Source organism: Pelodiscus sinensis, chromosome 8, assembly GCF_049634645.1.
Source record: "Pelodiscus sinensis isolate JC-2024 chromosome 8, ASM4963464v1, whole genome shotgun sequence".
NCBI classification, from domain to species: domain Eukaryota; kingdom Metazoa; phylum Chordata; order Testudines; family Trionychidae; genus Pelodiscus; species Pelodiscus sinensis.
In genome coordinates this window covers 14,034,580-14,048,409 of record NC_134718.1, presented here as the reverse complement: position 1 = coordinate 14,048,409, position 13,830 = coordinate 14,034,580, and the positions used below count along the sequence as shown (strand labels likewise).

At 45.4% G+C, this 13,830-nt stretch overlaps 1 protein-coding gene across 1 annotated transcript; it reads right to left on the bottom strand.

Moving 5' to 3' along the window:
- Nucleotides 1–683: 683 nt before the first annotated feature.
- Nucleotides 684–13,253, bottom strand: LOC102456554 (uncharacterized). Its single transcript, XM_006129929.4, has 8 exons — nt 13,146–13,253; nt 11,993–12,168; nt 8,730–8,801; nt 7,166–7,237; nt 5,072–5,146; nt 3,547–3,630; nt 2,184–2,258; nt 684–1,201 (listed from the first exon to the last, which is right to left on the bottom strand). Exons 2-8 carry the CDS (start codon nt 12,153–12,155, stop codon nt 822–824), a joined length of 921 nt encoding a protein of 306 aa, XP_006129991.2. The 5' UTR covers nt 12,156–12,168; nt 13,146–13,253; the 3' UTR covers nt 684–821.
- Between the last annotated feature and the right edge of the window lie 577 nt (nt 13,254–13,830).

Below are 13,830 nucleotides of genomic sequence, written 5' to 3'. Positions count from 1 at the left end.
CAGGGTCTGGGGGCATGGGAGCATGTGAAGTTTCTCGTCCCCTGCCTCCAACTTGCCAGAGGTGTGTGGTGCCTAGAGGGAACTGCCAGATGATCTTGACTGGCCTGAAGGCGGGGGAGCAGCAGGGTGGCTATGGGCTAAATCAACTGGCTTGGCAGGTCGGATCTGGCCCCTGGAGGTTGTCTTGCCCACTTCCTGTGTAAGAGGAAGTTCCATCTCTGTCTGTTGTCTGGCTTTATAAATTGGGACCATTACTATGAGTGATGGCTCTTTGTGTGATTTTATTATTATTTTTGGACTGGCTGCCCAATAACATTTAAACATTATGTGATATAGAAAAACGGCACCACTTCCAGCAGAGACATCAACTTTCATGATGACCTTAGATATAAGCCTAGATATAAGCTTAGATATAGGCTTAGATATAAGCCTAACTCATGATAGCAATACAATTTTTCTGGTTCACGAGTTACTCCTTCGTGCTCAAAATGAGTCCAAGCTGGTAGAAGAGCCAGGGCTGTCATAAATGTAACTGAGCACTGTAAATGCTGCTTACAAATGAAACCAGCCAGGTTGATCAGAATTCCTCAGATTAGTCACTGTAGCAAGCAGCTCTCCATTTATGGATAGCAGGTTAGCATTGCTTTAATGAACACAAGAACAAAGTTAATGCATGAGGACTTTATTGATTTTTTTCTCCAACAGAATAACCATAGAAGCCACTAATTACAATGCTGAGAAAACAGATTCTTGTCTGTGGATGAAAAAAAGCATTCCAGAGACTCTACAGATTTCTGATATATTAAATGGAGGAGCAAGGATTAAAACTGACAGATAACGAATTTGTGCTGGTTGCAAATTGTGGTATTCCAGGTACCACCAGTGCACATCTGCACACATTTTTCTTCCTCATTGTAGCTGGGCTCATCTGGAAGCCAATTTGTATAATTTAGGGGATTTCCCGTCAGGCAAGTGATTTTGCCTGGAATTGGATCCACCTGAAAGCCCAGATAGGAACATTCCTGTTCATGCTCCTCCAGAATTTTTAAAATAGCATCATTTTCTCCCTTACTCTTGGGAGTTGCAATGTGCCCACCCGCCTGTTTGCACACTTCCACAGTGGTGATAAAATCAGCTTCTTCTCCATTGGTTGAATAAATTTTTCCTCCAGATGTTGTTAAGACTCCAAGAAAAGCAAGAGCTACAAAGTAAAGCAAACGATCTTGTTAAACCATTTTGAACCATTTTATGCTCTCATGATTGCTACTCTACCAGAACTTCCCGTATTACTCTTCCGAATGAAAGAAGAAAAACAAATTACAACAAAACAAAATGAGCCTGGGCTACGTTATTCAATCCTTCCAAACACTGCCCTCTGCTGGATGGAACATCAATGACATTGAGCAGGCTACTGCTCCTGTCCAGTGACCTCAGAAGGAACAGAATATGAACTCTAGAAGAGAGAAGGAGGGATGGGGGCAGCTGAAAGGGAAGAGAAAGGGTGAGGGGGAGAAATGTTTATCCAGTAGATTGTTATATTACTGCAAGGGGTTAGGAGAAAGGGGAAAGAGATGGAAAAGGGAGGAGAAATAGATGAAGATGAGAGCAGAGAGGTGGAAAGAGAAATTAAAATGTAGGAGACAGATAGGGAATGTGGAAGGAAAAGGAAGAAATGAAGGACAGAAGAGAAAAATTTGCTACTTGGGCTCTTATCTTTTAAAGACTGCTTCACTTTGCCCACACAGAGTAATAGGACTGACTTCAAGGGAATAACTCACAGTGCATAAAGTTAAGCATATGCATAAATCTTTGTGGGTCTTATTTGATCTGATACTTTTGTAGCCACAGTTTAACTGAAGGCCAACAATCTCAGTCACATAGTACTGGCGGCCCAGACAGATACCCCTGAAAGCACTTCTGCACAGAAAGGGGTCGCTGCAGTTTGCCAGCGCTGTTTGGTTTTCATCAATTTCAACACATCTCAGGTATTGAGAGGCGATAAGAATACCCAGGTTATCCTCTTTACCACCACACAAAATTTATCATTGCCCATCCACAGAGATCCGTTTTCCTTTGCATAAAGAGAATGTAAAACTAAATGGAACAAACAGTATTCTTAAGGAGCAGGGTTTTTTTTCAGCACTTGTTATCAATGGGACAGAAAGCATAAGCAGAGAGATTACCTTTTGCCACTTTGTCAGTTTTGTTTATTGATTGTTTGAAGGCTTCTAGTAACTGAACGCAAGGAAGAGGTAGGCCTGTGGACCCCAAAAAATTATGAACTTGAGTTAAAGTGTTAGAACCAGGCTTCACCAACAAAGTGGAATTTGTGTAACATTAACAGCAGTTTCATAATACAATTGTGATAAAGTTAAAAAAACAACAAATAATCTGGTAGCCCTTTAAAGACTAACAAAACCTCTAGATGATATCATGAGCTTTTGTGATCACAGTTCATGACTCTGTAACAAAGACATTTTCGAGATTCAGGTTTATAGTCTCTCTGGGATGTTTGTATTAACTGAAAATGTTTTCAAAGAGAGAGAGAGAGAGAGAGCTATTTTTTTTCTCACTTCCAGTGCTGGAAACTAGATGTAGCCCTGAAAGTCAAGCTGCACTCTTTCCTGATGGAAAAACTTAAAAAACAATGAATAGTCTAGCAGCACCTTAAAGACTAACAAAACATGTAGTGATACCGTGGGTTTTTGTGGGCACAACCCCCTTCTTTCCTGCTGGTACATCATCTCTAAAGGTGAGCTGACCAGCCTCTAGGAGGGTGCGTCTCGATGCAGGCAGACAACCCACACCAGCTCTGCCCAGGTTAGCACACTACAAATAGAAGTGTGGCTGTTGTGACATTGAAAGTAGCTTTGGCTATGTGTCTAGGGGGCTCCTAGGGCCTCAGATGGGTTCAGATGTATCTACCCGAATTGGTGTAGCCATACCTGCAGCGTGAAGGTTCTGCAGCCCCAGAGATGCCTGCAATGGGAATGCCTACACTGTGTTTTAAAACCTACGGCAGGAAGTCTCAGAGCCCTGGTCTACAGACAAAGGCTTGTGGGGGCTCATGTTATGTTGCTAAAATGAGTTTTGTAGCGATTCAGGCTCAGGCTGGGGTTCAGGCCCTGAAGCTCAGACCTGTTCCTGGGCATCAGAACCCAGGTCCGAATGTCTGTTGACCTGGGGTTCGGAGCCTCATGGCTACAGGTTTTGAAACACACCCAGGGACACTAGTGCCACCCCAGCTCTCTCATTTTCTGCTCTGTTGATTCTGCTGCAATGGCAGGAGTAAGCCACAACAAAACCTTATCTTGGGCAGTAAAGCCAGCAGACATGACCGAATAGGCACAGCGAGCAGATCAGCAGAGCCAGAAGATGCCTTTTTCACAGAGTCACTTTTTGGAGTGGAACGAAATTCTTAAAACTCAGTTATGGTCAATTTTGTCTAGAGGGAGACAGACAGACAGACAGACAGACACAACTAAATCAACACCGATTGTTCTTTTTTACTTGGTTGTCCAGGCTGCCTTGGCTCTCTTATCTCACCTGGTATACCCATTGGCCCCATTGGCCCCATAGGCCCGTCTTTTCCAAAAAGGTTTTTAAGGAAATTTAGTATCTCTGGGGGACCTGTGGAAAGGAAATACAAGAGTGAAAACTTGCCTCTCTGAGCTTCCCAAGAGATGTATTTAACTCAGAATAACCCCTGCTGCTGGCCTTCTAGGGGACAGATTGCATTACCTCAGCTCAATAGCTTTTCCTTGCCAGAAATGATTGGAAATGATAGAGATGAAGGTTGGGGCATGTCATAGAAACCTGGCCCCCTGTCATATCCTTGGAGTTTGGGCAGGAGGAAGCTGCTCTTTATTCCTCTTAGTACAATGGAATGTTGTTTAAAGGCCAACAGAGCTGTGTGGTGCAGGAATCTGGGAAGACTGTGAGAAAGGCCGAACCCCTTCCATTTTCCAACTCCCCACAAGGCTCACTAGAGAGTCAACACACATACAGAGAGAAGGGTTCACTGACAGAATTCCTGCAGGGGTGAACACCGAGACCCATGTGATTGGTAACACCGTGTAACATTAATATAGGTTGTACCTTCCTTAACAGGACTCTCTGGTCTGGCAGCATCCCTGGCCTGGCAGGACCATGGATGTTGCTGGACCAAAGAGCCCATGTGTAGGGAGGTCTGGCCATGGGGCAGGAGCATGGCAGAAGGGGCCGGTGACTCAGCCAGGAGCCCCATGTCTGTAGGAGAGGGGGTGGGTGACACAACGGGGAGCTATGGCCCCGGCCCCAAGTGCAGCCAGGAAGCTCTTGCTCCGTGTGTGGAGCTCCAGAACCTGGAGGAAGCCACAGCCATCCAGGCAGAAAGCAGGGCCAGGCTGCAGTCCTAGTAAGCTATGTCAGGACTACAGGCTTGTTTCGGAAGAAGGTTTTTTGGAAGAGATCCAGACTGAATGGACGCTCTCTCGCATGTAAGCTGTGATTGCATTGGACGGAATAAACACCAGAGCACCTGTACTTTTTCCTCTTTCCTCTTCTTCTGAAAGAACTCCCTCTTCCCCATCCACACACGCCTTTTGGTGAAAGAGCTCTTTGGCAAAAAGGCTTCTTCCTTGTAGAATGAGATTTACCAGTGATGGAAAAGCCCCTCTGTTCTTTCAATTTTCTTGTGGAAGACTGCAATGGCAGTGTGGATGTTCCTCAAGTCTTGTCAGAAAAACGGCCATTTTTCCAACAAAACTTTGTAGTGTAGACATACCCCCAGTGATACCAGTGCAGCCCCAGGTCTCTCATTTTCCTCTCCGTCGCTTCTGTGGTAGGGCCAGGAGTAACCCACAGCAAAACCTTATTTTAGTCAGTAAAGCTAGCTGCCACGACCGAATAGACCCAGCGATCAAGATCATCTGAGTCACTTTCAAGAGTAAAAGTGAAATTTTCAAACTCAGCTATGGTCATTTTTCTCTAGGGCTAGACAGACAGACAGACAGACACACGCACAGTTAAATCAACACAAATTGTTCTTTTTTACTTGGTTGTCCAGGCTGTTCTGGCTCTCTCATCTCACCTTGTCCAGCCATTGGCCACATTGGCTCATTCATCTCATTTTTTCCAGCAGGTTTTGTGATGGGTTTTGGTGGGCCTGTTGAAGAGAAACACATGAATAAAAATCTTCCTACACTTCTCCCTGAGCTTCTTCCCAAATGATGCAAAGAATTCAGAATAACCACTACTGTTTCCAGGGCACAGATTGCATTTCCTGAGCTCAAAGCTTTTCTTTACCAGTCACGACTGAAAATGGCTAAGATGAAGGTTGGATGCATGTCATAGGCAGAACATGCACTGCCTACATTGAAAGAGCAAATGCACGTTTAGTGCATAGAAACCTGGCCTGCTGCAGCATCCTTGCAGTTTGGACAGGAGGAAATAGCTGTTTAATTACAAGGGAATAGTGCACAAAGGCCAACAGCACTAAGTGGATAGGGACCCTGGGAAAACTGTCAGAACTGCAGCACACTTTCCATTTTCCAATTCCCCTAATGATCATGAGAGAGTCAACACGCATACAGAGAAAAGGGTTCGCTGACAGAATTCCGGCAGGGTTGAACACCGAGACCCATGTGATCGGTAACATTGTGTAACCAATTAATATAGGTTGTACCTTCCTTAACCAGGACTCTCTCTGGTCCAGCAACATCCCTGACCTGGCTGGACCATGGATGTGGCTGGACAAAAGAGCCCATGTATAGGGAGATCTGGCCACGGGGCAGGAGTATGACAGAGGGGGCTGGTGACTCAGCCAGAAGCCCCGTGTCTATAGGAGAGGGGGTGGGTGGAACAATGGGGAGCTACGGCCCCGGCTGCAGCCCAGGAGCTCTGGCTCCATTTGTGGAGCTCCGAACCCTGGAGGAAGCCAGGGAGCTCCAGCTCTGGAGCTCCAGGCCTGGAACCATAGTCATCCAGGCAGCAGCAGGGCCAGGCTGGAGTCCTAGCAAGTGGTGAGGAGTAGAAAGACCAGCAGTCCATGACAGGCTATGAGGGGAGTGATCTCCCTTGGTCCGGTAAATCCCCTCATTTGCGACTGGTCAGGATCCGAGGGTGCCACACCAGGGAGGTCCAACCTGTCGTGGCTTTTGATTGCGTTACATTGCTTCCATTTTTTAGGGAAAATAATTCAGTCTCAGTGTAAGCCTACCGGCAGCTGGGAAGGTGCATCTCCGTGCAGGAGACAGCACTCGCTAGCTTTGTTGAAAAAAACTTTAAAAACAGCAAGTAGCCCTGATGCGCCTTAGAGACTAACAAAAAAGGTATAAAAGATCACGAGCTTTTGTGGACACAACCCACTTCTTCAGGGTTGTGCCTACGACAGCTCATGGCATTATGTACAATTTGTTGTTTGTCTCTAAGGTGCTACAGGATTACTTGTTATCTATTTAAGGTTTTTAAATTACAGACTAACATGGCTACCGCTCTGAGATTCTTTAGCTCTTTTCAAGTCAGCAGGCTGAAAACAGAAGCAGGGCTGTGGTGAGATGAGCAGCAGCTTGGGCTACCCATCTCGGGGGCATGTAGGAGTTCTGAGGGGGTCACATTTGTCTACCTGAGTTGGTGTAGACCTGTCTTCAGTGTGAAGGCTCTGCAGCCCTGAGTAGCTGGCGTTGGATATGTCTGCACCGTATTTTAAAACCTACAGCAGGAAATCTCAGAGCCCAGAAGCTGGTGGGTCTCATGTTATGGTGCTAATAAAAGCTCTGTTGACGTTCAGGCTCTGGCTGGAGCTCAGGCTCTGACAGGCCTGCTAAGAAAGGCCGTGCAACGTCAGAGTCAGAGCTCAATGGTCTATTGACCTGGGGTTCATGGCTGCAGATTTTGAAACCCACCCAGAGACATCAGTGGTGCCCCAGCTCCCTCATTTTCCTCTATGTCGCTTCTGCGGCAATGCCAGGATTAAACCACAGCAAAACCTTATCTTACTCTGTAAAGCCAGCAGCCACGACTGAATAGACCCAGGGATCAGATCAGCTGAGTCACTGTTAGGAGTTTAAGTGAAATTTTCAAATTCAGCTCTGGCCATTTTTCTCTAGGGTAAGACAGACAGACAGAGATTAAATCTACACTGATTGTTCTGTTTCTTGGTTGCCCAGGCTGTCCTGCCTCTCACCTTCTCCAGCCATTTGCTTCACTGTCGCAAGAATCTTATTTTTTCCTGGAGTTGTCATGGGTTTTGCTGGGCCTGTTGAAGGGAAACACACAAGTAAAAACTTGCTACACTTGTCTCTGAGCTTCTTCCCAAATGGTACATTGAATTCAGAACAACCACTACTGCTTCAAAGGCACAGATTGCCTTTCCTGAGCTCCATGGCTTTTCCTTACCAGACGTGATTGAAAGTGGTTGAGATGAAGTTTGGGCACATGTCATAGACAGAACATGCACTGCCTACATTGAAAGAGCAAATGCACTTTCAATGCCGAGAAGTCTGGCCCGCTGCAGCATCCTTGGAGTTTGCATAGGAGGAAGTTGGTCCTCTGCCCTTTAATTTCAAAGGAATAGTGCCCAAAGGCCAACAGAGCTAAGCGGAGAGGGAGCCTGGGAAAATTGTCAGAAAGGCCAGTTCCCAATTCCCCACAAGGATTACGAGAGAGGCAATACACATACAGAGAGAAGAGTTCACTGACAGAATTCCTGAAGAGTTGAACAGACCCATGTGATTGGTAACATGGTATAATATTAATGTACGTTGTGCCTCCCTTACCCAGGACTCTCCCATCTGGCAACATCCCTGGTACAGGAGGACCATGGATTTTCCTGGACCAAAGAGCCCACATCTAGGGAGGTCTGGCGATGGGGCAGGAGCATGGCAGAGGGGGCTGGTGACTCAGCGAGGAGCCTCACATCGATAGGAGAGGGGATAGGTGGCACAACTGGGAGCTTTGGCCCAAGCCCAGGCCGCAGCCAGGCAGCTCTGGCTCCGTTTGTGGAGTCTGGCCCCCGGAGCCAGCCAGGGACCTCCAGGTCTGCCCCCAGTTCTGGCTCTCCAGCTCCCAGAAGCAGCCAGGGAGCTCTGGCCCTGGCTGCAGAGCTCCAGCCTTGCAGCTACAGCCGCCCAGACAGTAGCATGGCCAGGCTGGAATCCTAGCAAGTGGCAAGGGGGTGGGAAAAGGCGGCAGTTCAGGACAGACTATGGGGAGAGCGATCTCCCTTGGTACGGCAAATCTCCTCATCTGGGTCTGGGTCAGGTCCCAAGGGTGCCACACCAGAGAGGTCCAACCTGTAGTGGCTTTTGATTGCGTTACATTGCTTCCATTTTTTAGGGACAATAATTCGATCTCAGTGTAAGCCTACCGGCAGCTGGGAAAGTGCATCTCTGTGCAGGGAGACACGCGCACAGGGCTGGCCTTACCATGAGGTGAACTGAGGTGGCCGCCTCAGGTGCCAGACTGTGGAGAGGAGGGGGGAACCACTAGGACCCAGAGTGTAGAAAATTGTCTGCTGCTGGTGCATATGTATTCTCTCTGCTCTAGACGCACAGAGGTGGTGGAGTGCTGTGCTGGAGGAAGGAGGGCACAAGAGACATAACAGGCAGGCAGAAGAAAGGGGACATGGGAGCATGATTTGAGCTCCCTATCCCAGGTGCCAAAATGTTGTGGGCTGACCCTGCACACGCACAATAAAAATAACACCGATAGTTCATTTTTACTTGACTTCCCAGGCTGTCTAATCTTACCTTGTCCAGCCACGGGCTTCACTGTCGCAAGAATCTTATTTTTTCCTGGAGTTGTCATGGGTTTTGGTGGGGCTGTTGAAGGGAAACACACAAGTAAAAACTTGCTACACTTGTCTCTGAGTTTCTTCCCAAATGGTCAATTGAATTCAGAATAACCGCTACTGCTTCAAAGGCACAGATTGCCTTTCCTGAGCTCCATGGCTTTTCCTTACCAGACATGATTGAAAGTGGTTGAGATGACGTTTGGGCACATGTCAAAGACAGAACATGCACTGCCTACATTGAAAGAGCAAATGCACTTTCAGTGCCTAGAAATCTGACCTGCTGCAGCATCCTTGGAGTTTGCATAGGAGGAAGTTGGTCCTCTGCCCTTTAATTTCAAAGGAATGGTGCACAAAGGCCAACAGAGCTAAGTGGAGAGGGATCCTGGGAAGGTTGTCAGCAATCCTTCCATTTTTCAACTCCCCACAAGGAACACAAGAGGGGCAACACACATACTGAGAGACGTGGTCGCTGACAGAGTTCCTGCAGAGTTGAACATGAGACCCACATCAGGGTAACATTGTGTAGCATTCATAGCAGCTTTTAAAAAAGCTTTTGATTGAGTTGCATTGGTTTCATTTTTCATGTGAAATAATTTGATCTCAGTGTAAGCCTAGCAGCAGCTGGGAAGGTGCATACACAGACAGCATACACTAGCTCTGTTCCAGTTAGCGTGCTGAAAATAGATGTATGGCTGCAGTGACACGGGCAGCAGCTTAGGCTGAGTGAAAATTTGCCGCACTCCTTCCTGAGCATCTTTGCAACTGATGCACTTAATTCAGAATAACCACAGACTGCATGACCTCAACTTTTCCTTACCAAGCATGATTGAGATGAAGCATGATTGGATGTATGTCATACGTAGAACATTTACTCCCAACAATGAACCCCACGCATGTGTGATGGGTACTTCCAGCACCAGAGACCAGGCTAGAAGGCATCTAGAGTCTCTAACTTGTAGTTGCTTTTATAATGAAATTAAGGCATGACAGCGCAACTTCCCTTTTCCTAGTAGACCCATCAACTTATAGGCAAGTTGGATTTGGCATTGCAAGTAGCAGTTCACTATAAGCAGAAGTGGAAAATAAGTAGAAATACTTGGTTATCCTACCTAATACTTTTTTGGGGGTATTTGTACTTTACTCAAGTAATTTATTTTTGTGATCAGAGGGTACGTCTACACTGCCACCCTAGTTCTAACTAGGGTGGCTAATGTAGGCATTCGAAGTTGCAAATGAAGCCCGGGATTTAAATATCCCGGGCTTCAATTGCATCTTGCCGTGCGCCGCCATTTTTAAATCCCTGTTAGTGAGGACTCCGTGCCAGCAGCTACACACAGCACGGAGTAGGTAGTTCGAATTAGGCTCTCTAATTCGAACTACTGGTATACCTCGTTCCATGAGGAGTAACGGTAGTTCGAATTAGAGAGTCTAATTCGAACTACCTACTCCGTGCCACGTGTAGCCGCGGGCACGGAGTCCTCACTAACAGGGATTTAAAAATGGCGGCGCCCGGCAAGATGCAAATGAAGCCCGGGATATTTAAATCCCGGGCTTCATTTGCAACTTCGAATGCCTACATTAGCCACCCTAGTTCGAGCTAGGGTGGCAGTGTAGACATACCCTTAGAGTTTTACTCAAGTGCTTTTTAAAGAAACTATTGTACTTTTTACACCACTGCCATTTCCAGAAGTGCTTAGTTACTCATTACTTTCCACACCCCACTGACAGTTGCGCAAGCCAGCATTCTGATTAGCTAAAGCACAGCTGCATGTGCAAAGCATCCAATCATCATGCAATGAGGATTAAAAAAACAATCAACAAGCTCAATGACCCTGCCAATGAAGAAACCTTTTAATAGCCACATCAACACCTTTAGTTTAAAAACAGTATCTATGCAGGGGTGTGAAGCCCTGCACCTCTCAGGCCGGATCCGGCATGCTGGGGAGAAGCACAGTGCTGAGCGATGCTGCCCACCCTCCCCCTGTCTGGGGGGAATGCGGTGCCAGAAAGCACTCGTGGGAGGGTTTCCCTGCTGCTCCCATTGGCCAGATTTCGGCCAGTGGGAGTAGCGGGGAGTGGCAGTAAGCATGGAGCTAGGTAAGCCCCTCCCCACTCCCTTCATGGCCAGCCTTTTCCCCATCTCTCTCCTGTGCTCCTCCTCCTGCCCAGCTCTCCCAGTACCGGTCCACTTCTGTACCCTTCCACCCTTCCAGACACCCCACCCTCAGCTCTCTCCTGCACCTCCCTCCCGACCAGAACCTCACCTCCATCCCTATCCCACTGCCTGGCAAACCCTCGCCACTGCACACTGAATCCCTCATTTTTTCTCAACCCAGAGCCTGAACGGTGCTCACAAAATCTACCAATCCTGGGACCCCAAAAGAGTTAATCTGGCCTGTGGGAAGTTCTGAAGCTTAGTCCTTCCTGCCTCCTTTCTCCACCTTCCCCCTCCATGAGGCTGGAGCAACAAGGGAAGGGAGGTATCTCAGTTGGGAGCTACATCAGTGAGGGTTTTTGTTTGTTTATTGGGTTTTTTTTTGGGGGGGGGAGGGAATGCCTCTCACTTGTGTATCCCCTGACTGATTTTTCTGTAGATCAGTGGTCTCCGACTCAAATAATGGTGCCCTATGATAATTCGAGTGGTTAACCATAGATCTCAATAGGGCAGCTATTTTTTTCTCTTGGATACCTGAGTACAATTAAGATGAGATACTTTTGTACTTTTACTCAAGTAGTTTTCCAGAAGGATAATTTGACTTTTACTTAATTACATTCTTTTCCAAGTAGCAGTACTGTTACTCAAGTAACTTTTTGGGGGTACTTTTTCCACCACTGCTTATCAGCTGGAATTATAGGATTCACATCACATAGAAAACAATTCCAGATCATCATTCTTCTGTATGATATGCAAAGATTGTGTCTAAATGACAGGAGTGGGATTTTTTTAAATGAATTCAGTATGTTTGGAACAATCCCTTCTCTGCAGCAACTCTGTAGACACAGTTTGACTCCTTTGGAATCATTTACATTCTGAAGAACACCTACATTCCCAAGCACCCTTAACTTTTAATGGGACTTGGGCTTTTAAGTGTCAGTCACTTCTGAAAATGGGCCAGAAAGTGTAACAAATTAGAATTCAGTCTTTCAGATACAAATAATGAAAAAGCCACAAACGCCACAAACATCTGACAAATCTGGGTGGTTAAATGTCATAGTTACCTTGAGGTCCTGGGCCTGCTTTAGCAGTAGGCTTTGCTCCGTTAGCAGGAAATTCAGTGACTCCAGGTTTGCCAGTGTTGCTTTCAGTATGGTGCTCAGCATAGCATACCACCAGCAAAAAGGCTATTGCTGCAGCAATGTGGAACTGTTTGGGCGACAACATCGTTGGAGGCCAGCTGTAAAACAAAGATATTTACTACCCAGTGCTGAGTGCTTTTTTCAACATAAAAATCAATTGATAATTGTTAATTCTTTATGTTTTGCTTGGGATTAAAATCTTTTTAACTTAATCTCTTCGGCTTCCTTGATACTAACATGATTAGTGTAGCTATAAAGTGGTTGGATTCTGAATGACCGCACCAAAACCAAAACATTCATGTTTTACAATATACTCGTCTGCCTAGAGAGAGAGAAAAAACTTTTTATAAGGCTTTTGATTGACTGATCTCATTTTTTCTTGCATGGCAAGTGTAACTCCTGTATTACTTATGCGGCAATGGGTAGGCAGATCCACTACAGTGAGAAAAAAACAATCACAAATCCACTGGGTACACCATCAATCTACAGTGAAACCTTTGTTATCTGGCACTCTGTTGACCAGAAAACTTTGTTAACCGGCATTGCCCCCAGCCACAATACTGTCACATCTTCAGGCGCACAGGCCTGTCTTGGTTTGCCATGATTGGCTTAACAATTTTTTATTTAAGAAGTACTAATCATCTTTAACTCAAAATAGAAATGTGAGACCAACTGCCTCACACTACAAAACTATCAATATTAAAAACTTGAGTTTTACTATTATTGTCCATTGGTTTTTCCTAGGTTGATGGACCCTCCGATACCTGGAACTTTTAGATAACCGGAACACCCTACTACCCGAGCGTGCTGGATAACACAGGTTTTACAGTATTTTGAAAGAAAAAGCAACCAGACTTTATTCTTCCTTTGCTCCGTTCCTACTTCATTGTCATAAATTTAGCATTTTATAAACATCTCTGTTTCAGTGATGATTTCCTCAGCAAAAATAGACTGGTGATCAGCCACAGAAGAAAAAAATGAACTCTGAAAAAACACCTAAATGGAAAATTGACATCGAGACTTTATGTTATACTTTAGCTAGATTTATTTTTTTTAATAAAGACATTCAGCTTACCTGTCAGCTCCAAGAGGAAATGAAAACAGGACTGTGATTCAGGTCCAATTTATAGGTTGTATAATTTGAGATGAATTTTTGTGTTGATTGAAATGCATTGTGTGTGTAATTAGATATACATTTGGCTAGCATCATAGTCATTTGATAAGTTATCTTGAATGATTTAAAACATTTTTTTTCTTTACATGTTGAAAGCATTGCACAAGAATATTTGAAAAGTCCGCATGCGCCGATGCTTTCCCATTTTGTTGAACTAAGACATTACATTTTAATTGGGTAGAACAGTCTTGGTGCAGAAGAATAGATGATTGCAGAGATGCCTATCATGAGTTGTTTGCAGGATATAACATGTCCATAGTGCTCTATTAAATAATTATATCTCCATTGTGATTGTAAATGTCACAGAAGACAAACAAGCCAGAACACAGGTTTTATTACCTACATATTATTTTCTCACATACCATAGTGTAAAAGCACTATATGCCCATCAGTGATTGGAGCTGAAAGCGTATGGGTAAATACAATCCTACATAATTGTGACAAAGCATACAAAACAGGAAACACTGTCTCTACATCTACCCTATTCAGAGTAAGTCCCAGGCAAGAATTTAGCTGATGCACTAATGTAAAAATGTATGCTTCTCAAAATATTGTAAGGGGAATTCCATATCTAACTAAGAACATA